General features: G+C 39.8%; 1 protein-coding gene across 1 annotated transcript in view; it reads left to right on the forward strand.

Moving 5' to 3' along the window:
- The window catches only part of LOC136864533 (23 kDa integral membrane protein), a 154,894-nt gene that overhangs the window by 112,219 nt on the left and 17,452 nt on the right, over nt 1-25,223 (forward strand). The window contains exon 5 of the mRNA XM_067141633.2: nt 13,348-13,465. Within this exon, the coding sequence (XP_066997734.1) occupies nt 13,348-13,465 (118 nt within the window). The remainder of the gene's footprint in view (nt 1-13,347; nt 13,466-25,223) is intronic.

Raw genomic sequence — 25,223 nt, forward strand, 5'->3', positions numbered from 1 at the left:
AGAAATGACAGCAGGCAAACTTTTTCCGTAGGTTGAGTTATTCATGAGTTTGAAAAACGTACTTTCAAAAGCTGAAGTAGCTCGTTGATGATACTCTGTATTTAAACCCATGTACGGTTTAAGCTACGCTTTTTGCTTGAACGCGATAATACGGTGAATACACTCTAATTGTAAACCGTATTCTAGACACTGAACAAGACAGTGAATGTGAATAACATTACGCTTTTTCGATTATATGGAAGCAAGCAGTTTACCATGCTTTGATGTATTATCAAGAAGAATCATTTTTCAACACACAAAGGAAGGTCAGAATGAGAATTATGCAGATTAGAAGGGTAAGCAAGATTAATTACCAAAACGAAACCGCGATTAGGATCTTTACCAGCAAGATAAACATCAAAATGTTCAATTTCATTTTAAATTAGCCAAACAAAACCTTTATATTATAAATCCTGTGACATTGCATAACCGTAGAGGTTATTAACATCATAACACATAAGATGAGAATGTTCTTTCTGTGAATCATAATTGTTGAGTAATGAATAATTTAAATTTGCATGTCTGATAACGAGCGAAACAAGTCTGCAACGAATTCCACGTTCAGAAAACAAAAGCATGTCAACATCAGTAAGAAGATCAAGTCTAACACCTGTATACTTTAACATTGCATCCCACGAAAGACCAGGAGAAGTGTAGTAATAGCAATGGTCTAATCAATACATAGTCAAACAAATTTTACGGAACTTTTTCAAACAAATCACAAAGTAACAGCGTGTCTACTTTTAAATACAAGTCAGCATGTTCACTTAAAGATTTTATATTAAATATAGACCACACATTACATGTATGTGTGTAATCTTCATCTAAAATTGATATTGAATGCTTATCATATTATGATGAGCTTAGTAATGGTGTACTGCTTACATTTCATACACTTGAAAATGCAGGCTGAGGAGGTAATTTTGTTTCTTCAAGCTTTGAATATAGTCATATGACAGAATAACTTTCCTAATACAAAGTTAAAATTTCTCAGGGTCTGGAAAATACTCATGAATATACTTTAAGTCCCCACTTGAAAGGCCATTTACAAGTGTATCAATAGGAAAGTTAAAAAAATTATATGAGTCTAAAAAGCGAATGCTAATGTCGTCTACACGTTGATTGAATGATATTAAACGCTCCTGATTTTCAGCAATTACACAGAACTTTGTGCATTTTAATCGTGCAAACTCGCGGACAATGAAGTGACAAGTTATGAAGAAGGCAAGGAATACATTTTAGAACACGATATAACATGTTACATGAGTGATGCGCAGGTCCACGATATTTTCCTGTAAAGTGACAATGATCTCTAACTTTAATCTCTGGGAATGTAATAGGCTGTTTACAGATGTGGCATTCATCTGTTTCATCCTGCATAATCGTATAATCAAGTGACAATTGAACTGAAACTAGGCATGATATAAGTACATTTAAACGATGTGCTAACTCTTGTAATTCTTTTAACAGCCATGACGTACAGTTTTCTCCACGATACACCTTAAAATATGATAAAGATGAACTGAATGAACAAACAACTCAGGATAATAATTCTCAAATTTCATTTCTGATTTATAACTATTAGGAAGAATAAGCTTTACAGTTGGGTGTGTTGTACAATCAAATCAGAGAGTAGCTAATATGCTTTCTGATGAAAAGTATTGCAAGCATCTCTCGCATTAAACTTCTTTTCTGTGTGATGAAACTTGTGAGATTAAAAAAACCTGAAAGGTTTGTTATAAGGCAGTAGTGGCTTGTTTTTCATCACAAACATACACAAGATGAATATGATGTTGTTTAGATGAAGAAGCTGTATAATGCGGACCTACAATACTCCCTCCTTTTACACCGTACACATAAAATGAAAAATCAGGACGGGTTTTCTCAAATTTGGAAATGTTTGTTAAGTCCATTGGAAAAGTAACATTGTCAAAATATAATGTATGTTGCGACTGATTGAATATATCTTCATACTGTGAAATTCTACAAGGATTATGTGTTACTGGTTTTAATGCCATTGCAATACACCATAAAAAGAAATAGTCATCATTATTCTGAATATTGATAACAGCTTTTTATCTGCAATGTATTTCAGAAGTGGAATATAATGTCTTTCTGAATTTAATGTATCAAACTTACAGACATTAAGCTTAAGATGTGAAATACTTTGTAGTGCTTTACTGCTTGCACCCTTTTCAAATTTTTGAAATTTAGGAAGCAATTCGTCTATAATGTGTTCATGAAACCATTCTGAAATATTGTCAGAACATAACAGCTTTGACTGTTTCGATATTATATAAAAATTTCATGAATTTCATCATTATCCTTAAAAAGAATAAATGAACATGCTAATACTGCATTCAGCTTAAGTGCAGAATGTGTAGATAGCAAAGAAGATACTTTATCTTTGAACACATCATAGCGTGATATTAAAAAGGAATTTGGATCTAAAACATTCATTGAATATTTATAATACCACTCGTTATACGTGAAGAAAAGCATGTATTAATAGTTTCCCAATTAGAAGCCATGCCATACAGAAACATATATAAAACAAAAAATCTTTCTGATATTACATGAAAATTAAAATATGTATTATTATATTTAATTCACTTTCAATTCATGCTATGTGTGATGTAGTTTACGTGTTATAATAAACAATTACATGTTACATATCGTTGAAACTAACAATACATGTATTGTTTTCTATACCATGATATGTCATTGAAATTGTTCGTTGGTTACTCTCATGGAGATCAGAATCGGAAAGTGCATTCAATCTATTTAGTAAAAACACTTTTTAATCCTCATATGTGCATAAAATTATCTCACCAAATCTTGTTGATATTCTTTGAAGTGAAATAACACGGAATCGATGATCAACAGGAAGATCGGCAAGTCTGCGTGTTGGAATTCCTTCGAAGTGACCGAGATTGTTAATTGCCTCTGTTCTAAAAACATATTTACTATTATTAGCCTATTGAAATATCAACAACGTGCACTTTTTGTATATATATATATATATATATATAAAAGATTAATACATACCTTGAAAAGATAATGGAGGTGTGTGCGCCGACTTCTGCGATGAGGTTACAGAAGTACCAAAAATAGCTTAACAGTGTACGTTCTCGAACAGTGTTGTGACTTTGATAATATGTGCCTTCTTTTTCGCGTTTCGAGACTTGTTTTCACAAGTGGTGTTAACGCCTAAAATAAAACAAAAGCCTTTTTAAAAATTATGAAAAATAACAATATCTAATATTATATACAATTTAAGAACAACTTACTTTTCTGATGAATGGAGAAATCAGGTCACAAGATTTGAAGTTGAGACTGGTCAGCAAATGAATATATTGATCATATAGATGAATTGACTGATGATGTTGATGACGGCGATAATGATAGTGATAATTTTCTGTAAAAAGGAAAATCATAAAAATATAATATTATAATTCATTTAATTTTAAATTGAATATATATTATATCGCATAGACACGTATCTGCTTACCTTCAGAAAAGCTGTACTAGTTGTAAGCTGCTCTGCTTGGTAAAAGGGAGCGGGGTACTGATCGCATGCTGATATATAAATATCCATATTATTCAAAGTTCACCTACCGTCATCATTTTTTAAAACAGCGATGCACACCGGATGTAGGGTTTTCACAGATATTAAGTTCGGACACTGCTGTTGCCAGACATAAAATAGATTAACGGTTTTCTGTTTTCATACAAGTTAAAAGCTGTGACTGATCATTACGTATGCATCTATCTACTTTTTCTGCTACTGTTTATTTTTCAATGTATCGGTTTTCTTCCTATTCCGTAAATGTTAATTTTTAAAAGAAAATATTATTTTGAATTATCATTACTAAATGTTAATTAATTCGTGATAGATATGCACACACGGCTGTAAAGACGAACTCTCTTCGAGCTACTGCAGTCTTTATTCTCACATCCACTGAAAATCTACTCTCTATAAGGATTAATGATGAAAGGGAATACATAACACACTAAAAGCTTTCAATAGACGTGCTGGGTTTGCATGGTAAATAAGACAGCGACCTTCTGTCACAAACTTTTCAGACCTAGCTCACTTCGATAGTATTTTAAGGTAGTGAAATATGACGGAAATATGATATAACGATTTATAAATGAACTCCTGGGAGATAAAATTCCGCCGCCTCAACGACACAGAAAAAGTCATAAATGTTGATAGTTCGATAAAAAGGTAATAACCTAACCCACTCAGTCCGGCTATTATTATTAATATTCTAACTGTCCATCTCCTCACCTCAATAACGTTAAAGCCTTCGCTTCTGGAGTTCCCTGGTTCGATTCTTGTCTGGGATAGAGATTTTATTCTCGTGTGATTAATTCTTCTGGCTCGGAGACTGCGTTTATTACATTCCTTTCCCTTTCATATTCAGACAACAAGCTGTACAATCAACTACTTCTACAGAAACACGTAACAGTAATTAAATCTCTCCATATAGAGTACTGTGAAGAAGATCACTCAGCTGTAAAACAGAGAGAGTACACTCCTCCGAGACAAACCATGATCTCCCCTTAGTTTTATCATCAAAGTAAGATTAAAGCAATTTATGTAGGAGGAGGGCATCACCTCGCATATTTCTACATCTCATTGCTTAGCGTGTCTGCTAAAAGCCGCACACCACTGGGGAGAATGATTAATAACAGTCTTATAAAACGAAATAATAATAGTGTGTTGCGGAGACAAAAATGATAGAGAAAACCAGAGTACACAGAGAAACCTGGGCGCATCATTCTATTCCGTCAATCCTCTGTGCAAAGGGTATATGACAGTGATGATGATTTGTCTGTCGGATGGAGACATAAACCCATGTGCAGACCTCATTATGGTATTTAGAAGAAGGCTATGGCCTCTCCCTTCCTACTAGGAAAAACGTATTATTATAATTCAAAAATAGATAAAACCCACATGTCCGATGCAGGTTAGAAGTGAAAAACTGGTAAAGGTCATTCAGTGTAGGATTTTAGACAGAAAATACTCGTCCGTAAAACAGGGTTAAATCCACACGATACCCTCAGGTATAGAAAAAGTAGTATTATTAATGTTATTCTCCTTTGCTGAATGGTTAGCGATGTGGTCTTGGTACAGTGCCACATAAGCCATAGAGGCAGTTAGTATATGTTAATTATTATTAAATTATGATTCCGTTTGAATAATAATAATAATAATAATAATAATAATAATAATAATAATAATAATAATAATAATAATTGTTACCGCATTTTTGTGGTAGGTGGAGGTGAAAGAAGGTGCGGGTGTGAACGGGTCTCAAACTACGAAATTAAAGTTAATGTAAAATTTAACAAGGTTATATTCTCTTTCCAAAATTCAGAAATAACACGAAAGACAGGTACAGAGTAGCAAGGCAATAAAAATACAATTACAATATTTACAGGATTTGGGCTTCGAGCCCCAACCTCACAATTCTTGAGCAATTAGCCCAGTTTTACCCCAAACACAAGTTTCAACAGAGGGGCAGAAAACCCCATTCATGCCTAGGAGCACTTGCTCCAAATTACACAGTAAGGCCTCCTTGAGGCGCGCAGAAAACAAAATTTTCAAGAAAGAGCAACTTGCTCTCAAAATTCAGGCCTGTCAAAGGCCACACCTAATTCCACCTTCAAGCTGTCCTCTAAGGACATATACACAGGGGTAAAATACCCAACCTACTGAGGTCTATTAAATGAGAAGAAGGTTAATTACATGACCTCTAAAATAACAATTTGAGAGGAGGCGATCTGCACTCCTAATGCATTTGTTTTAAAACCTAATCTGGCTCTAGGCCACTAATGCAAGGGCTAATCCCATACTACAGAGGTGACTTTAGAAAAGAACAATTTACTTTACATTAAGGAAGAATCGGTTGTGAGAAATAAGTTCACCTCAAAACAAAATGAGTGGGAGCTCGAGAGGGTTAAGCACTCTCTATCCCAATATGTAGCCTTAAAAGATCATAGATGCTAAGAGTAGTTACATTTTAGGAAAAGGTTACATGGTAGAAACGCTTCAGACCCGCCCCGAGAGTTAAACTGCTGAGCTAGAAAGAAAAGAAGATATTAAAAGTCCATTACCTTGGTGTAGAACTGCTCCCCGAAGAAAGAGGCGCTTCCCGCCCCCTGCTATGTACTTTACACACTGAACGATGGTACTGCAGTGGCGCAGAGACCCTAAAATCAGCAGTTTATATACTCTCGCGGAAAGTTCGAGGCGTTTCAGGAAGGAAAACACCCGCCCACAATCATTTTATTGGTGGATAAAGAAAACCCCTACACAATATGAAGAAGAAACACATTATTGGTGGAAAATTAATTAAAGAAATTCGGGATTGGCTAGATTCAAAACAAGGGGAAAGAAAGGGTTAATATTGCCAACTTAAACAATGACTGAAAGAAATTTAGCAAAGAACAAAATTTTGAAATTAAATTTCCTCCAAAAGAACAGTTCTTTCACTTCGCACTAGGGTGCACCGTTGTAGTTCTTCAATAGTGTCCTCTAGAAGAGAAAGTTCAAACTTCTTACTACAAGCAAAACAAAATTACATCGAAAACAACACAGTTCAGAAACTTCAAAATTTCCAAGTAGTGGCATCTTCAGGGTAACTTGAAAAGTAACACATAAGACAAAGTTCAGACTTCTTCCAGTAGGGGAGTTTCAACTGGCGCATAGTTTAAATAAGCAGCGTGGAGGTGTACCGCCCGGTACAATAATAATAATAATAATAATAATAATAATAATAATAATAATAATAATAATAATAATAATAATAATAATATTTATCTACTTTTCCCATATCTAACAGGTTATGTGTAGCAGATGTGCATTTGACCCTGTTTTACAGGTGGATGTTCTATTACCAACGCAATAAGGAGAAAGAGAGCGATAGGGAACCGTCCAAGCCACACAGCGCGGCTATAATTATTATCCGTTGGAGTTGATCATTTTAATAATAATTGTTATAATTTTTCTACTTTTCGAATACCTAGAGGATATTTTTAAAAACAGAATCACTCAGTTGACGTGAAAATTACTCTTCGTCATATATTGTGTTAGTGAGTAATCTGTTGACTATTTTTACCAACTAGTTGTTATGCGGCGCAACATCTGCATCAGTAGTCTGATATGACACAAGTGGGATCTGTTAGTCATTTGATTTAAGTAACTCGCGAAGTCACTGCATAGATGGGGCGGTGATATATCTCTTACGCGATCTGTTCGTTATTTGTTTTCAGTAACTTACGAAAGTCCACACGTGAGCGTGCTGTTACCACACTAGCGCGATATTTGATTGTAGTAACTCACAAAGACGGTACAAGAGTGCGCACGGAGACAGATAGTTCCTCGCCAAGTCCCCGCAAAAGTGTGCTGTTATCACTCTAGTCAGTGCGCATGCACGGCTTCATTTTCTCCTCTCCTCGTGCATCGTCCCCACCTACACGAGCATGCAATAAAAGTCTCTGCCGAGAGCGATCGGCTGCCTGAGGACGAGCTTGACTGTGCTAGCGAGAACACGTACGTGTCTCTCGCTCCGCTGTCCCTCCCCTCGCCAGGTGCTCTGTACTTTTTAAGTGCTAGTCAGGCAGATGTACTTAATAGTACAACTTCGAAATAGCTTTTGTCAGAGCTGAGCACTTCTCAGTGCTCGCTTTTCTCTCTTCTCTTTCAGGAGTTCCACTTTCAGGAGGACCAGGATGAAGACGAGGGCGAACGCATGGTTTGCGTCGGACAACCAGCCAGCGGTGGACATCAGGACGACTACGGCGGACAACGAGACGGACTGGGACGCCTACAGGGACGGGTGCGACCCCCCTGACGGCTTCGTGTCCCGAGAGAGCTCCGCCACCCCGGTGGACCAGGCTCTCCTCGTAAACTACAGGCCGGGGAAGGACGGAGCCACTGAGCGGGACATGGTTCTGCACACGATGCGTCAACCCGTGTCCAAAGAGGCCAGGATCTCCTCTAAGCAGAGCGTCGAGAGCTTCATCCCGGGAGGCTTAATCATCAGGGACCCCAGGCAGGAGGGCCTGGACAATATCGCGAGGGCTCTCTCTCAGATATACCAGGTCATCCGGCTACCAGGCAGAGACGACGCATCAGGGATGTTCGACGCCTACATCTGGAACCGCCTTACCAGTAAGGCCGCCACCCAGACGGACAGGAAGGTCCGATAGACGAGGAATAAGGCGGTTAATACCGGCTTAGTTTTCCCGTCTACGCCGGAGACCAGCGCCGCCACCACGGAGGTGGAACATGCCCCCCATGGCGCCGCGACTGTGCGACCCAGGCTGAGTGGCACGGCACTGCGAAGTGGACGCAGACCGCTCCTCCAAGGACCACCTCTGCGAGATGAACGCAGACCACGGCCTGGCAGGAAGGGCCTATCACCAGGGCGCAATCGAGGAAGGCGCCCCTGACGGCGGATGGTAGCACAGCAGTGAGGAGGACGCCCCATGGCGTTCGGACCCTGCTATCTCGGCCCAGCCTGCCAGTGTCTGTCGAGCTGCAGACCTCGATGTGCGCCCCACAGGACAGGGAATGCAGTCGAGTGTTAGCACCGACCGACGCCACCGCCGCCAGCAAGGAGCTGGGAGAGGACGGCGATGCAGCGGGGCCACCCGAGACCCCGAGGTCGCCAGGCCAGGAGGAGGATCACCAGGACGAAGCCTCCTGCCGAGAAGCGATCCCCGGGAAGAAGACGCCACCCCGGACCAGGGAGAAGAATACGCCGACCCACCAGGAGAGGGCCGCCCAGCCGCAACCCAAGACTGCTCCCAGGACAGCAAGGTCAGCAGTCTACCGAGGAGCCAATCAGGAGAGGACCTCAGCGGGATCGGAGACTGGATACGGGGGACTCCAAGGAGGTGCTGCTGTGCGACGAGCCCTAGTGGCACTCGACACATGGCTCCGCAGCCGGCAAGGCCCGCGCTAGTCACGGCAGTGCCCAGACGGACTGATCCCCTGGCAGATGGAATGGCGAGAAATAGGCCTATGATTTGTGCATGATACCTATTCCCAATTAACACTAGGCCGGGACACTGGACTTTTCCAGTCCACATCCTTGCATGTGCTATCACAAGATGTCAGGTTTTACATGTAGGCTATTTCTCTTTTCTGCCTATGTGGTTTTTCCCTGACCCTTCAATACCATACTTTAACACTATCTAAACAACACAACCTCGCCTGGTAACGTGCCTGACATGGAAACAGGCAGATACTCCTGGTATCATTTCCCACTCTTCCCTGCTATCTCTTTCTTCTTAGAAATAATAGCATGTCGGAGGCCATGTAGATTGAGTCGATGGTCACGCGGGGGGAGCGAGCTTAAGGGGTTCCCCCGAAAGAAAAGGATCGGCTGCCAGTCTTCTCGCGAGGGAAGATGACCATACCTGGCTACGAAGCCGACAATATTTTCGGTCGAGGACCAGGGAGGTGGTCCTCTGGGAGAGAAAGAGAGCAACCTCTCTCTCACCCTTCCCCTATTTTCGTAGCAGCCTGTGATGTAGCCCCCAGGGAGGGATGAGAGGACCCTCTCCACGAACACAAAAACCAAAACCTCGGTCGATAACCTAATCCAATGAGGTTAGTTTAGCGTCCGTGGTTGCAGGTTAGGTTAAGACGTCATTGTGACGTCATAACCTTACCTGCGTGAGGTTCAGCCTGCTCACGTACGTAAGGTTTGACATCACAATGACGTCATTGGCCCTTCGGTTAAGGTCGCGCAGCTGTGAGCTTGCATTCGGGAGATAGTGGGTTGGAACCCCACTGTCGGCAGACTTGAATATAGTTTACAGCAGTTTCCATTTTTACACCAGGCAAGTGCTGGGTATGTACCGTAATTAAGGCCACGGTCACCTTCTTTCCAGTCTTAGGCTCGTCCTTTATCATCGTTGCTGTAAGACCTAGGGCGGTGTGACGTAAAACAAATACCAAAAATAGCTCTTATAACTTCTTTGAGCCAAGAACTCATTCTTCCATCAATTAAACAGCGGCCAGATTGTCAAGATAAATGCCTTCGGTTGCCTGTAATAACCAACCCTTAATCGCGTAATACCCCAGTAGGGATAATATTTTCACTTGGTACTCTGCCTTCTCAAGATATACGAAACCTGAGCGTTACTGTTTATTCCTCTCGTAACATTTTTCAGTTGCTTGACGCATACTGAAAATCTGGTCCTGAAACCACACTGGTCTTCACCGAACGTACTGTCCACCCATGATCGCACCCTCCTTTCCAAAATGCCTGTGAACACCTTGCCTGGTACTATATTGATCAATCAAATGCTCGTACCTCGATAGTTCTTGCAATCCTTTCTGTTTCATCGCTTATAAATAACTTCAATACTGCTTACGTCCAATAGAAATTTACTGATATCCCATGCTAATCCTGTTACCTTATGAAGCCATTTAGTCCGTGGCTTTAGCTATGAGCTTGCATCCCGGAGATAGTGGGATCGAACCCCACTGTCGGCAGCTCTGAAGATGGTTTTCCGTGGTTTCCCATTTTCGCACCAGGCAAATGTTGGGACTGTACATTAGTTAAGGTCACGGCCGTTTCCTTCCCACTCTTAACCCTTTCCTATCCCATCGTCGTCATGAAAACATATCCGTGTCGGTGCGACGAAAGAACAAAATTGTAAAAATATCCCTGGCTTTACAATATATTTCACCTCTAATTTCATCTGATACTGCTGCTGCGTGACAGTGTAGAGCAATTACCACCTTTTCCACTTCCCCCAGCACGATGTCGTAAATTTCACTACTTTCTGGTGTAATCTGCATGCCATTTATATGAAAACAATAATGTTATTCACTTTACGTCCCACTAACTAGCTTTACGGAATTCGGAGACGCAGAGGCGGCGGTATTTAGTCCCGCAGGAATTCATTTACATGCCAGTGAATCTGACACGAGGCTGACGTATTTGAGCACCTTCAAATACCACCGGACTGAGTCAGGATCGAACCTGCCAAGTTGGGGTCGGAATACCGATTTAAATGATGTAACAATATCCTTAATATCGTAAATTATATTCAAGTCCGCCATATTTGTGTCTAGCTATGTACTGTTCCCCTTGACAGGTCTTATCTTCCCGGGAACCTTTTCGATCGTTAAAATAAATAAAATAATTGTTTTCCTCCGTGCGACTATATTTTTCGGGACTTCAACAACAGAAGTATCTCCTTTTACGTTCAGTAGTTATTTCAAAATTTTCCTTCCATCTACTCAGTGATTCCCTGAGATCTTCAATGAGTATACCTTATTCACCCAAATCACCGAGCTTTACCGGGTTATTACGGAAATCTTACTATAATTTCTTCATGGACTCGCCAATAATTTGTTCCGCTTTCTTTCTCTTCGTACAATTTCATATCTGAATCAGATCTTATTTGTAGCCATTTTTGATACGCTTTCGTTTTAAGTTTATACATCGTCGTTCTCGGGCATTCCGTTGACGTTTCTATTACGGCATCCCTGTGTGCCACCCGTTCTCCTCCTATATTCTGGACCTGCAGACTACTTATTCTATGCAACTTTTCATTTACCACACCCATGTACTTCTGTGTTATTTTCTCGTCCTGGGCCATACATATTTCTATGAAAATAGACCGTCAGCTGAAGCTGATGAAACTGTTCGTATGATGAATTGATATCAAACACTATGAGACTCCGGAAAGTCTAGCAAGTGGAGGTCGGACGAGAAATCGCCAGAGCAGTAATAGTTCCGTCCCAAAAGGCGGAAATTCTTTCGCACTTTTCACTTGTTTTGCCGTGCAGGACTGAAATATTTTTAAATATAGGAGTTTCTTTTATGCTTCTCCGGGTGTAATATCCACCAAATAGCGACTGTTTTTGCATACGAATGTCTTATGAACGAGTGATAGACTGAGCTATCTACGAACTCAATGAAATGACGTATGGCTTTTAGTGCCGGGGAGTGTCCGCGGAAATGTTCGGCTCGCCAGACGCCCGTAGGTGATCTGCACGTCGTGATGAGGATGAAATTATGATGAAAACGACGCATAGACCCAGCTCCGGTGCTAGTGGAATTAACCAATTATGGTTAAACTTCTCGAGCATGTCGGGAATCGAACCCGGAACCACTGTGCCCAAAGGTCAGCACGCTAGCCATTTATCCATGGAGCCGGACCACGACCTCAAAGAAAGCTAATCAATAATTATAATAATAATGGCTAATGTTAGCCTGCCATCTCTGCCATATACTGTGTAGCAAATGAAATTTTCTGAAAAAGTTTCAGTCATCCCGAAAATAACTCGTTTAAATGCAGTTAAACGGAGATGTAAGCTAGAATGCAGAGTTAAGAATAATGTAAGGCAAGTTGATTTCGCATCATCGTTTTCTATAATTTATTGCAACGTTGAAGTCAGTAGATAAACAAATAGCACTTAAGACTATTTTAAAATTGCCTCTTAAAATGGGCCATTTTCTCAAAGGGTAGCCTAATTTTGGAACCTGAAGTTACTGATTTTTTTAAAGCAACCAATACTTTATCCAAATAAGCCGTGCATCTATCTCTTCAGGCATGGTGTGCGAGTTCCTGGGGATCGTATGATACAGGCTTAGGGTTACCATTATACATTTTTTGCGCTGTCTTTACCTTTAAGCTTTTATTTGCGCTTTGACGAGCCCAGTTCCTCAAATTATTAACCCAGTCACGTTAATCAGTTTCACATTTTTGAACAATTGGTAGTCATTCTCGAATCACTGTCATATGTGATGTGTTTACAAGCAGCCCGTCCCCCAATTTTAACTGAACAGTAATCTTTTAAGTCAGTCAATATTGAATATTATATCTTTTAAAACATTCTTATGTTCGCGGTTTGAGGGTACCAAACGAAGATATTTAGTTCTTGTTCTAGTTCGCAATAACCGTTAACGTAATATTTGTATATTCGTAGTAATGTACTAACGAGTTATTTCTTTCAGAATAATTCTATTGGAACCTGTGTCATTTTGGGTGCAATATCTTGGAATAAAATTTACACAGGCACCACTATGGTACGCTTCCTGAAATAACATCTTCATCTCTTTACGGGAATGGGTACATGAATGTTTTAAAATAACAGCAGCCAGCACAACCATCATCTACCCACTTCTCCTAAAATAACTGTGTTGTCTCTCGAACAACGAACACGAAAATGCATTACGTTCTTCGAAAATAAGTAAGAAATTAGTAGAGAATAACTTCTCAACATGTATTCCTCAATTTAATGTAATAATTTCATCTCCTTTTCAGGACAGGAGACAATATCTGCAAACCATACCCCAGTGGCTGCTTACCGCGACTCCACTTCCTGCTGAGTGAGGGCGCCTTCTTGTTAGCCAGTGCTGCCATCACCATCGCCTTCTTACAGGTACTTTCCATCCAACTTTTTCTGGACCTGATTTAAACGAACCCTTTGATTCACTAATGACTTTCGTTACCCTTTTTGTGCCTTGAAAAGCACAGCAGTGAAACTTAGGAAGGTGAATCATTCAGGGAATTCAATTCGAATCCCAGCACTCACAGTGAAGTGTCCGGACATTTCGTACCGCTTGATTTTTGTGGACATTCGTACCACCTAATTCGTTAACTACCTGCGTAGTATTTTTCCTTAATCCGAAAATATTTACGCCAGGATAATCCGTAACACTTGATGTTTAATATAAAACGTAAGATTGCAATTCCTCCCAAAGTCAGCCAAGTTTTTTTTTTACTTTGTTAAAAATTGGATGGAGAACCCGAACTTCCCAGTAGAAATATGAAACTGTCACCAAAGGCGTCAAAGGACAACAAATTTTGTCGAGAGCTGGAACAACCGCTTTAATACGTTCTTAGGAAGGCCAAGCCCTATAGTAAAAAGACTCTTAGAATAGAGAGGGGGAGAAGACCCACTGCGCCTTTATGAAGTTCGAATTGAGCATTGAAATAACAAAGAGAAAGAGGAAATACATCAAGTATAAGGAATGGCTTAACAGGATAATGAAACGATATGAAGAAAATGGAAACCTGAGATCCTGCCCGACGGCTCTCTCATATTCGCTGAAGTTGGAATGAAACATCCTACTACGAACTTCCTCTTCGCCTGGATGAAGAACGCCAAAAACAACGTTAACGCCAGAATCAATAACATACAATAATTTGAAAGAAATGACGAGAGCTTAACCACAGATGATTTAAAACACACCAAAATGGTTACAAACTATTATAAACTACTTATAAACAATTTTCCAATCCAAAGTATGGATTAAGTGTGGCGGGAATCAGAAAACTTATCATACTTGATGTTATTGTCTCCGTATTTATTACGAGGATAATTTGAGCAAATTACTCGGTATAGAGGAGTTAATAAATTACAATTCTTAAGATGATGATTTCGTCCATGTTCAGCTCTTCATAAGCATCTATTTTAAAGTTTCTCTGAGTCAAGTCCAGATGTTTTCTGATTTTTCCTCAACAAGTTAACTATCCAAAACCTTGACCGATATGGACCTTCTAAATCATCAATATTATTGCCATGCAAAATTTAACATCAGTGTCATCAGACGTTTTCTCGTGAAAATATTATAAACTATAGCAATATTTCTGACCGTCTCCGCGACTTCGGCAACGGTAAACCGTAATTGCATTCTCTGTACACCTATGCTGTATAGGACAATTTCTTGTATACATGACTAACTTAATATTCTGTAAGCACATATTGAAGACTTGAATACAGCCGCAATGCTCCCGGAATAGTTCCCATTCTTTCAAGTTGTACCTATTGTTCTATCTCGAATATTTAAAAGTCATCAGCTGACGCTTTGGCGAGCAGTCAGCCGATCAAGTGGTACGTAATGTCCGGTGGTACGGAAAGACCCTGGTACGAAATGTTCGGTATTCGATAATGGTATAAATTTCCACCGGGTTTTCCATCGTCTTAATGAGCATATCTTGGTGACATTTTCTGGCCGTCTATTTTCTTCTCAATGAATGAATGAATGAATGAATGAATGAATGAATGAATGAATGAATCAATCAATCAATCAATCAATCAATCAATCAATCAATCAATCAATCAATCAATCAATCAATCAGTTACTAAATCAATTAATTAATCAGTCCATCAATCAATAAATCAATCAATCACCACTGATCTGCATTTAGGGTAGTCACCCAGGTGGCAGATTCCCTGTCCGTTGTTTACCGAGTCTTTTCTTAAATAATTGCAAAGCATTTGGAATATTATTGGACATCTCCCTTAGTAAATTATTTCCATCTCTAACTCCTCTTCCTATAAACAAATATTTGCCCCAATTTGTCGTCTTGAATTCTAACTTTATATACTTTTCCTACTTTTAAACACATCACTCAAACTTATTCGTCTACTAATGTCATTCCACAACGTCTCTCTAACGACAGTACGGAACATACCACTTAGTTGAGTAGCTCGACTAAGTGGTATATTTCGAGCTGTCAGAGGAGAGATGGCGTGGAATGACATCAGTAGATGAACAAGTTTGAGTGGTGTCTTTAAAAGTAGGAAAGATCACAACATGAAGATAAAGTTGAAATTCAAGAGGACAAATTGGGGCAAATATTCGTTTATAGGAAGGGGAGTTGGGGAATGGAATAAAGTATCATGGGAGATGTTCAAAAAATTTCCAATTTATTTGCAATCATTTAAGAAACGGCTAGGAAAACAGCGGATAGGGAGTATGCCACCTGGGCGACTGCCCTAAATGCAGATCAGTAGTGATTGATTGTGACTGCTGCTTTTCTTTGGAATATTTTCAGTTCTCGAATCAAGTAATCCTTGTGAGGGTCACATACACCGGAACCATACTCTAGTTGGTGTCTTACCAGTGAATTATATTCCTCTCATTTACATCATTACTACAAACCCTATATACCCACATAACCATGCGCAGAGATGTTTACCCTCTATTTACAATCCAGTTTATGTGATCACACCAATGATGATTGTAACCGTACAACAGTGTTACAGATTTCATTCAGCATTCATTATAATTATTGTCATTAATTGACCGGATTCAATAGATTTTATATTCTGATTTTCATCATTTAGATTGCAGTATTAATTAGTTATCACGTAAATCATGTCATCAAATCATTCGATAAGGGAATTCTGTTTCATTTTTATACCTTATTTCGATAACTATATACAGAGTTCCCTCCATTTGATAGACCCTATCATATGAGTAAGTGAATAAACAAAACTAAGCAAAACTAGGCAAACTAACAGCAAACAACAGCTACAAAGAAAAGAGAAAAAACGGTAACATGGCACCACAGAACAGAACAATACAGACCTCAAGAAGAAAAGGAGTAGTAGTTACTCCAAGCAGTGTTAACTGCGAGATGAAGCCTGGTGTTAACCATAAGCCCGGCGGTAGCCAGAGGATCGCGAGGTTGCTCGCAAAGAGAAAATGGCAACACGGTAACCGAAATGAGAGGCTAACAATCTGCCTCTCCTTTCCTGATTGATTCAGCAAGACTTAAATTACATACATTCCATACTCGCTCGTGAACCATCCTACTTTACCAAGACTTGCTGAATCAGCCTTATCATTTCTTCTGTCTGCTGAGTTCGTGCCTTAATTCTTCTCGAGTTTCAACTTACTGGCAACTTAAAATTTAAATTAATGTACAATTGCCTCTCCATATTTAACAGCACTTAAATCTACACACACATTCATTTTCCTTATAATACATCCCAGATGACGTTACACGACCACACCTTACAATTTTTACACGTAATTTTTAACAGTACATAAAAGCCGATTCAAAATCCCTCCCCTATTCTATTCTTTAATCGCCCACCCAATAAGTTTTTTTCTCATCACACTGCTTTAATAACTCCTGATGACTTACAGTCAGAAGCTTCCCTCTCACATTTTCTGTTTCTTTACATTGCCCTACCAAGTGCAAGTCATCGTTCACTTTTCCACATAATGTACACAATAAATTATTTTTATTTTTCATCCATCCCTCATTTTATACAAACCCTAAAACGACCACAATAGACCTCTTCTTACCGTTCTATCCACGTAACTAATACTTATCCTAGATAATTGAATTACCTTGCCAGATAAATTAAGGGATGCTCTCTCTCTGCATTCCTCCAACTGTCCTTGCGTTTATATCTCATTAACATTTCTTATAAATGATCTCTGACTTCTACTACCCCTACTACTCCAGACATTATGCCATATGTAACCTATACCACCCTTTCCACATACATTTTAATCTTCGACAGTCAACTCCCAGTAAACATACTTTTCAGTTGCTGCTGGTAAGCCGCTTGCAGCACTATACCCCCTCCTCTCTCTTTAAACGCATCCAATAATTAATTACCCTCTTTACACATTCCACTTCTATGTACTCCCGCACATGACTATCGCTCCGGCATTAGCTGTACACAGCGGGAGTCGCATTACCGTCTTACTAAATTTAGAAATAATGTTAACATCTAGACCCCATAATTCAGCCTCATACAGTGTTCTGCTTAACACTATTGTCTTAAACGCCAAACGTAAAATTCTATAATTTATACCCTGGAATATTTGTCTGTAGAGTTTTGACCACTGAGAGAGCCGCTTCCCCCTTCCATTTTGTTCTCTTAATTCGATCTTCCCATTCACCTCTTCTATTTATGAGCACTCCTAGATATTCCAACTTTTCTACTTCTCCGATTCTCTCTCCTTGGACCACCCATTTCCTTTCCTTCCTTCTCCCCCTATTCTTACGCACTACCATCACCTTCGATTTATTACCGTTAATTTTCAGAGACCACTTCTTAACATATTCCGAAGCAGCATCCAAACTTCTCTGCAGACTCCCCTGTTAAGTTCAATAAAAACACATCATCAGAAAAAATCAATCCTGGGATCTCTAAATCGTTTACTACCGGAGCCGCCCAGTTATTTTCTCCGTGACCTTCCAGTATGTCGTTTATGAATAGCAAAAATAAGATCGACGATAACTTGCAGCCCTGTTTTAATACTATCTTACAATCTGTCAGACTACTTACTAAATTTCCCTCCAGTTTAATACAACAATAGACATTCTCGTATATAGCCTCAATCGCTCGGCTAATCTATTCTGACACCCCACCCTTCCTAATTTTTCTATTAACGCTCTTATACTCACTGCATCGAACGCTTTTCAAAATCTATGGCCGCTAGATATACTTTACCTCCTTCCCTATTCAGATGTTTTTCCAGGATCACCTTCACTGTCATTATATTATCTGTCGTCCTTCTGTCCTTTCTAAAACCACCCTGAAAAATTGAAGGTATCGATCTCTCTTCCTCCCAGTCTCTCAGTCTATTCGCTAGTACTCCTGTCTAAATCTTACTCAGGGAGTCTAGTAAGGTTATACTTCTATAATTACTCGGGGTTGTCACCTTTCCTCTTATATACTGGGCATATAATCCCTATTTCCAACTCTTTTGGAAATCTGCCGCCATTAAAGGTCCTGTTGAATAATTTTATTATGCCCTCTATCATCTGTCTGTGTTTACCTATTTATTTCCAAAACAAGTTGTTGATACCACCGACCTACCTTTTTAAGTATACCTATCACCGCTAGTAATTCCTCTTTAGAGATTTCTTTATCAGCTCATATATCTGTGTCTCAATATCTCTAGACAAGTCCTTTTCCCCCTTATATAATTCCATTTATCTTTTCCTCCTAATAATTCTCGGAAGTAGTCCACCCATTGGTCGTAATCAACACTCGGTTTATCAAACCTCTTACCCCCTTATTAATATATTCATTCTGTCCCATACTCTCTCAGGTTGATTCATCCTACTTTCCGTATTTGTTGACCCTGTTCCGTCGTCCGAAATTTCTTCCTCTCAGCAATTTTAAATTTGTATTCTTTTCTTAGCTTACAGAAAACTCCTCTTTCTGCTCTCCCTCCATTTTTCCTATATTCTTTTAGTGACTTCATGACTATTTTCCTTAATTCCTTGCACTCCTTGGTGTGCCACCCTTCTTCCCCTCTCGTCTTTCCTCTCATATATCTGTCGATCTGTGCTACCCTTTTAATTGGGTATTCAAATAATTCCAATGCTCTGTCAATATTGTCTTCCCTCAGTGCTTCCTCCCAACCATACCTAATTAATTGCAGTTCATTTTCAGGGCATCCAATTCCTATTTTATATTCTCTGACTTACTTAATGTAACGTCTACCCTTCTCAACACTCCTCTTTTTCTCTCCATCTTTAGCCTCTCCCTCACTTCTATCATCACCCAGGCTGGTGCATGGTGGGATTCGACCCAGTCTCCTATTTCAATCCTCCTAATTCTCCCTAACATATTTTTCGAGCTAATTATTAAATCAATGATGCTTCTTCCCTGTGCTGTGACATATGTCAACTTCCCTTCCCTTTCCTCTTCTCACCAGCCATTCAGAATACAAAATTTGCCTGCGGCACATAATTCCAAGAGTTATGAACCATAACTATTTCTCTCTTCATCTTCACTACGTCTTTCTCCCCTCATTATAATCTCATTCCCTTTGCTGAATGTTGGGCACAGCTAACCTATGCTAGCATTCCAGTCACCAAATAGCAACATTTCATCTTCATCAAATTTCCCGCCTATAATACTTGTTTCCAATGATAAATCCTCAAAAAATCATTAGCGTATGGGGAGCTCTTGAATTGGCAGTATAAAAAGCCAAATATACCTTCTCTTCTCTCCCTTTCTCCCTCTCCATATTGAACCTGACCGAGACCACCTCTTCCATCTCATTTTCGATGTCATCTATTAGCTCACTAATCTCTTCCTTTATTTAAACCACTATCCCCCCGACGTACTCCCCTTGTTGCGCTCTTTTCTCTTGGATTTGTACTTGACCACAAACCCTCTCCACGTTATCTCCTTCCCTATTTCTAGCCACGTCTCTATGAGTGCCACAATGTCAAAGCTTTCCGCTACTTTTGTAAACTTTTCATTGCCTAACTTACTTATCAATCCTTCAATATTTACAAACCCTATCTTCCTATCTAGATATAATTTACCCTCCCTTGCATCTCCATTTCTTCCCTTAGTTTTATTCCTTGTTATTATGGCCCCCTCTACTTCTACGTCCATTCCCTCTTTTTTTGGACATTTTGGGGCCTCACCAGCTTTAGTTTTCTTCCCCACAGTTCCCTTAAACTCAGGTTTCTCCCTTTTTTCAAGGCTTCAATTTTTTTATTTCATCCCGCGAACAATCACCTTTGCTATGCACATGTCCCCTGTAGGCTGCAATTGCCGATTCTTGAGTTTGACCCTCCACCACCACCTGTTGAATACTCGTTTCTGTTTCTGCACTACACTGGACAATGACCCCAGGCATTTGCTCATCTCTTACCTGGTCGCGTCCCTCCCCTCGCTCCGCGACCTGCCTTGTCATCATGGCTTCTTCCTGTTTGTGTTTCTCATCTATTTGTTGAAATTCGTCACCGATCACGATCTCACTCATCTGCCGTTTGATACCACCAGCTGTTGGCCCCTGATGTACGCCCTCAGTTCATGGTGCCTGGCTTTCATTAAATGACTCCTTAAAATTTTAAGCACTTACTACCTTCAATTCCCATGTCTCTTTTAACCCATATTTTCTCACCTTGTAAATTCCCCGTGTTTCTCACAACAACGCCAGCCATCAAGGTAGATACCGGCTTCATTTTAATTGGCCTGTGCCCTATCACGTTGCCTACCCTCTCTGCATCGTCGATGTCCACTTCAATGAAGTTAATCATTTTGTTCTGAATAACATCCACCACCTTATATATTATGTCCACTTCGTTTTCTTTCGCTCCTTCCTCCACACCATATATAAATATGCATTTCCGCGTACGTTCCTGACTGTTGATTGTTTCTTCTTTCTTCAGTTTCGCCACTTCTTCCAAATGTTTTACCTTCTCTCTCAGTATCACACTTTCTTACTCATTGCTTCCCGACTTGCCCATTGAATCACCCATTTTTTCTCGAATCCATCTCCTCACATCGTCAAACTCCCTAGAATGGTCCTGGATCATCTCCTTGATCTGTTCGAATGGGCAGGCTATTTTCACTACCACCTTCACCGCCTCCTTAAAAACTTCAATGTCATCCCAACTAATATTGCCACTTGTATTCGGGCCGGGGTTCACTTCCACGCCCCCAATAACCAGTAGCACAGTTATCACAGCTGCCATCAAAACCACCTCTCCCATCTTTCCTAGGTCCTCATTACACTCCATTACTTTAGTTGTTTTCTTTTTCAGTCTCCACTGCCATCTTCCAATCGCGGCCCCATATTGCTCTACTCCAGTCATTACTCGGCACTCGCCACTCAACACTTCCGCTTCCACTGCTTGCTTGGGCTAGACTGGGAATTCTGTTTTTAAGCATTATGAATGCGAATAAGTGAGATTTTTTTAATTTGAAGACAAAGTCATACTTTAACTTGTAACTGAAGGCAGATGAGCTGGCATGACATTGTGCAACTAAGGCTACGTTTAACCGATGTTGAATTACGCAAGAAAGTTTCCGCTGACACAGTCAAGTTGTAGCCGTTCTTGCGCGTGTCACGCTTGGCAACGTGGTGCAGCTGATCCTACCAGTAATGTAGGATTTCATACACACAATACTCTTTAAATCAGTTGAGTGCCAGTTGCTGCAATAAGCAACAAAATTCGGAGAGCATACCTCTTATATTTGTTACTCTCAAGGCGTGGGGTGATAAACTCACACACCTGGCAGTATACAGGAATCTGGAACAGGACAGATGTAGATTGTGGCCGCATTTCGACATTTGAGGATTGTACTTGGAAATAGAATCAATTACTAGTATTAAAAGAAAATTGAACTCATGACTGTACTTTACACACAGTCAACCTGCATTGCTTTAATTGAATAACATAGAAAGTACCCTGTGAGATTTATTCTTAAATAAAAGGGAACATGATACAAATTTAAGAAGCTATTGGCATTTTACGTGAATTAAATTTGATATCGCCGCTGATTAATTCCATCTTCATGTTACTTATGCATAACATGTCTGATGCTGCAATTACCTTATGTCTGGAGCCACCGCTGTTGAACATCGAACTCCTGGAAACCCCGTTCGGTTTGTAGTTGGAAGCGTAGTTCATTGTCTCATCCTCTTGCGTACCTGGAGTGACCTACTTTCCCTGTCCGAGTACAATGACCTCCATGAGGTCACGTCCACTCATATTCATTGTCAGAAATAGAAAGGCTTTACTGAAGAACCTGTAATATTCAGGAATGCTATCTACTCTAGTTTCAGACGTCCTCATAGCTAATATAGAGACTGTTAAATATAAAAACAGCAGTTCTGTGCCATGTTAGATATATCTACGTATGATCGAATTCTCGAACAAAGTTCGCGAATTACATAGTAGAATTCAATAAAGGATTCGAAGTACACTGACGACTGTTAACTGCATACATCGGTTAAGTTCGATATATACTACCTATACATCTACAGACAACGGCACCAAGCCTCTGGTGAACATACTGAAATAAACTTGCATTAAGACGTTCTGCCTCTCAATTAGATGCTGCTGCTCCTCCAACAGATCAGTACAAATTACCACTCATATTAGATGACTCTACAACCCATACTTCGACTTAAATGAACTCGTCATATCCACACATCTCCCTTCTACCTCGTCATCCCTTCCACACCGATACACGGTAGCTAGCGAATACGGAAACAAGCTCGAAGCCACGTGGCCTCGCGCGATACAAAATTTGTCATGTGGTTTAGTAGCTTCCCCACGCGCAAGAACGGCTACAACTTGACTGTGTCAGCGGAAACTTTCTTGCGTAATTCAACATCGGTTAAACATAGCCTTGGTTGAACAAAGTCATGCCAGCTCATCTGCCTACAGTTACAAGTTAAAGTATGACTTTTTAAGTCAACGAATATCACTTATTTACTTTCTTAATAGTTACAAACTGAATTGCCTATTGAATGATTAGATGACATAAGATGCGCGATACCGAATTAATACGACAATCTAAATGATGAAGATCAGAATATAAAACCTAATGAATCGGGTCAATTAATGATAATAATTATAACAAATGCTGAATGAAGTGTGTAACCATGTTGTATGGTTACAGAAAGTCCGACTCGTTGGCTGAACGGTCAGCGTACTGGCCTTCGGTTCAGAGGGTCCCGGGTTCGATTCCAGGCCAGGTCGGGGATTTTAACCTTAATTGGTTAATTCCAATAGCACGGGGGCTGGGTGTGTGTGTTGTCTTCATCATCATTTCATCCTATCAGGAAGCGCAGGTCACCTACAGGCGTCAAATAGAAAGACCTACACCTTTCGAGCCGAACCCGTTCTGGGATATCCCGGCACTAAAAGCCATACGACATTTCATTTCATGGTTACAGAACGCCTCCCTCATGAAATTATCGATTAAATGAATTGATTGATTCATGAAATACTTACATCATCACCTGAAATTGGTTATACACTCCAAATCATAAACATAGTCTCATCCATCTGGATGTTCATCATTATATATTTTTAAACGTACGTCGCATATAATTTTCACCTCGATTATACAATATTATTTACATATAAGATTACTAGGCAAGGCATTTGATGATTTTGCATCTTTTTTTTATGAAGGCCAAAATATAGCTTGAGTATATGTACATGTGTTTCATGAACTGACTGATTAAATAAGGGCAGTTTGTTAGGGCATTTTTTATTTTTTGCCGTTTACAAGAGATAGGTCATTTTTGGAGCAATTTATGGTCATTTTTGGCATTTTAATTGTTTTCTGGGAAGTGTTATATTTCGTTATATTTGGATATTTAATTAATATTATTTATGTTTACAATACTTGTCTATTATGTTTAACTTAGACAAATAACTTGCTCAAGAAAGAACGTAGACTTGCAAGATACCCTGCTGCCACTAGTTTTCAAGGAAAGAGTATTTTCAACTCGATTGCACTTCCAAGGAAACATACTATAAGCAGTACCTGCTTCCCCTACATGTAAGACGCATAATGGACTCGCCCATGCTGGGCATTGCTCCTTATCTTCAGCTAGATAAGAAGGAAGTCAGTCGCCCGCGTGCTGAGAGTCGAGTGATTCTTTGTTGACAAGTACTGTAAGATGCCCAAAGTTAAAGGAAGTACAATTGTTAAATTAAAACAATTTGTTACACAATATGGAGAAAATATATTTTCCACTGATGGGAAAATATTATTTTGCAAAGTGTGTGATGTGCGAGTTTCAGCAGAAAAGAAGTTTACGGTTGAACAACATGTGTCGCGAGAAAAACATAAACGTGGTGTGCAGCGACTTGAAGATAAAGAAACCATGGCTTACACCAGACACTACTGGGTGAATCTTCAACATTTTCTCCATTTTGTGAGAAACTGTGTACAGCATTTGTATGCGCCGATATTCCACTGAACAAATTGAACCATGCAAAGCTGCGTACATTCTTAGAAGAGGAGACTGGAAAATCTATACCAGATCCCAGAACATTAAGAAGAACCTACGTTGGAAGATGCTATGACAAAACGTTACAAGAAATAAGGGTAGGAGACGGAAACATATGGGTATGCATAGATGAAACAACAGACAGTATGGGACGATATATAGCCAACGTTATTGTAGGCGTCCTGGAAGCAGGGAATGCTGGAGAACCATTTCTACTACATTGTGAGCAATTGGACAAAGCTAACTGGTCAACAATTAGCAAACTGCTGGCCAGTCTTTGAGGCTATTGTGCTCGATGGCATTCGGAATGACAATATGCTGCCTTTAATAACAGATGCAGCACCCTACATGGTAAAGGCTGCAAATTCGTTACATGCGCTCTTCTCGAAAATGGTGCATGTCACATGCCTAGCCCATGCGTTACATCGGACCGCGGAAGAGGTACGACATAATTTTCCTGAAGTTGACAAGTTAATTGGGTGCATAAAGAAAGTGTTTTTAAAAGCCCCATCTAGAGTTCTAGCATTCAGAACAGAAGCTCTTGAAATTCCCTTGCCCTTTTCACCTGTTTTGACTAGATGGGGAACGTGGATTGAGGCTTGTTGTTATTACTGCGAGAACTTTGAAGTTGTAAAGAAAGTGGTCGATTCTTTCGAC

The sequence above is a fragment of the Anabrus simplex genome, chromosome 2, assembly GCF_040414725.1.
Source record: "Anabrus simplex isolate iqAnaSimp1 chromosome 2, ASM4041472v1, whole genome shotgun sequence".
In the NCBI taxonomy this organism is placed as follows: domain Eukaryota; kingdom Metazoa; phylum Arthropoda; class Insecta; order Orthoptera; family Tettigoniidae; genus Anabrus; species Anabrus simplex.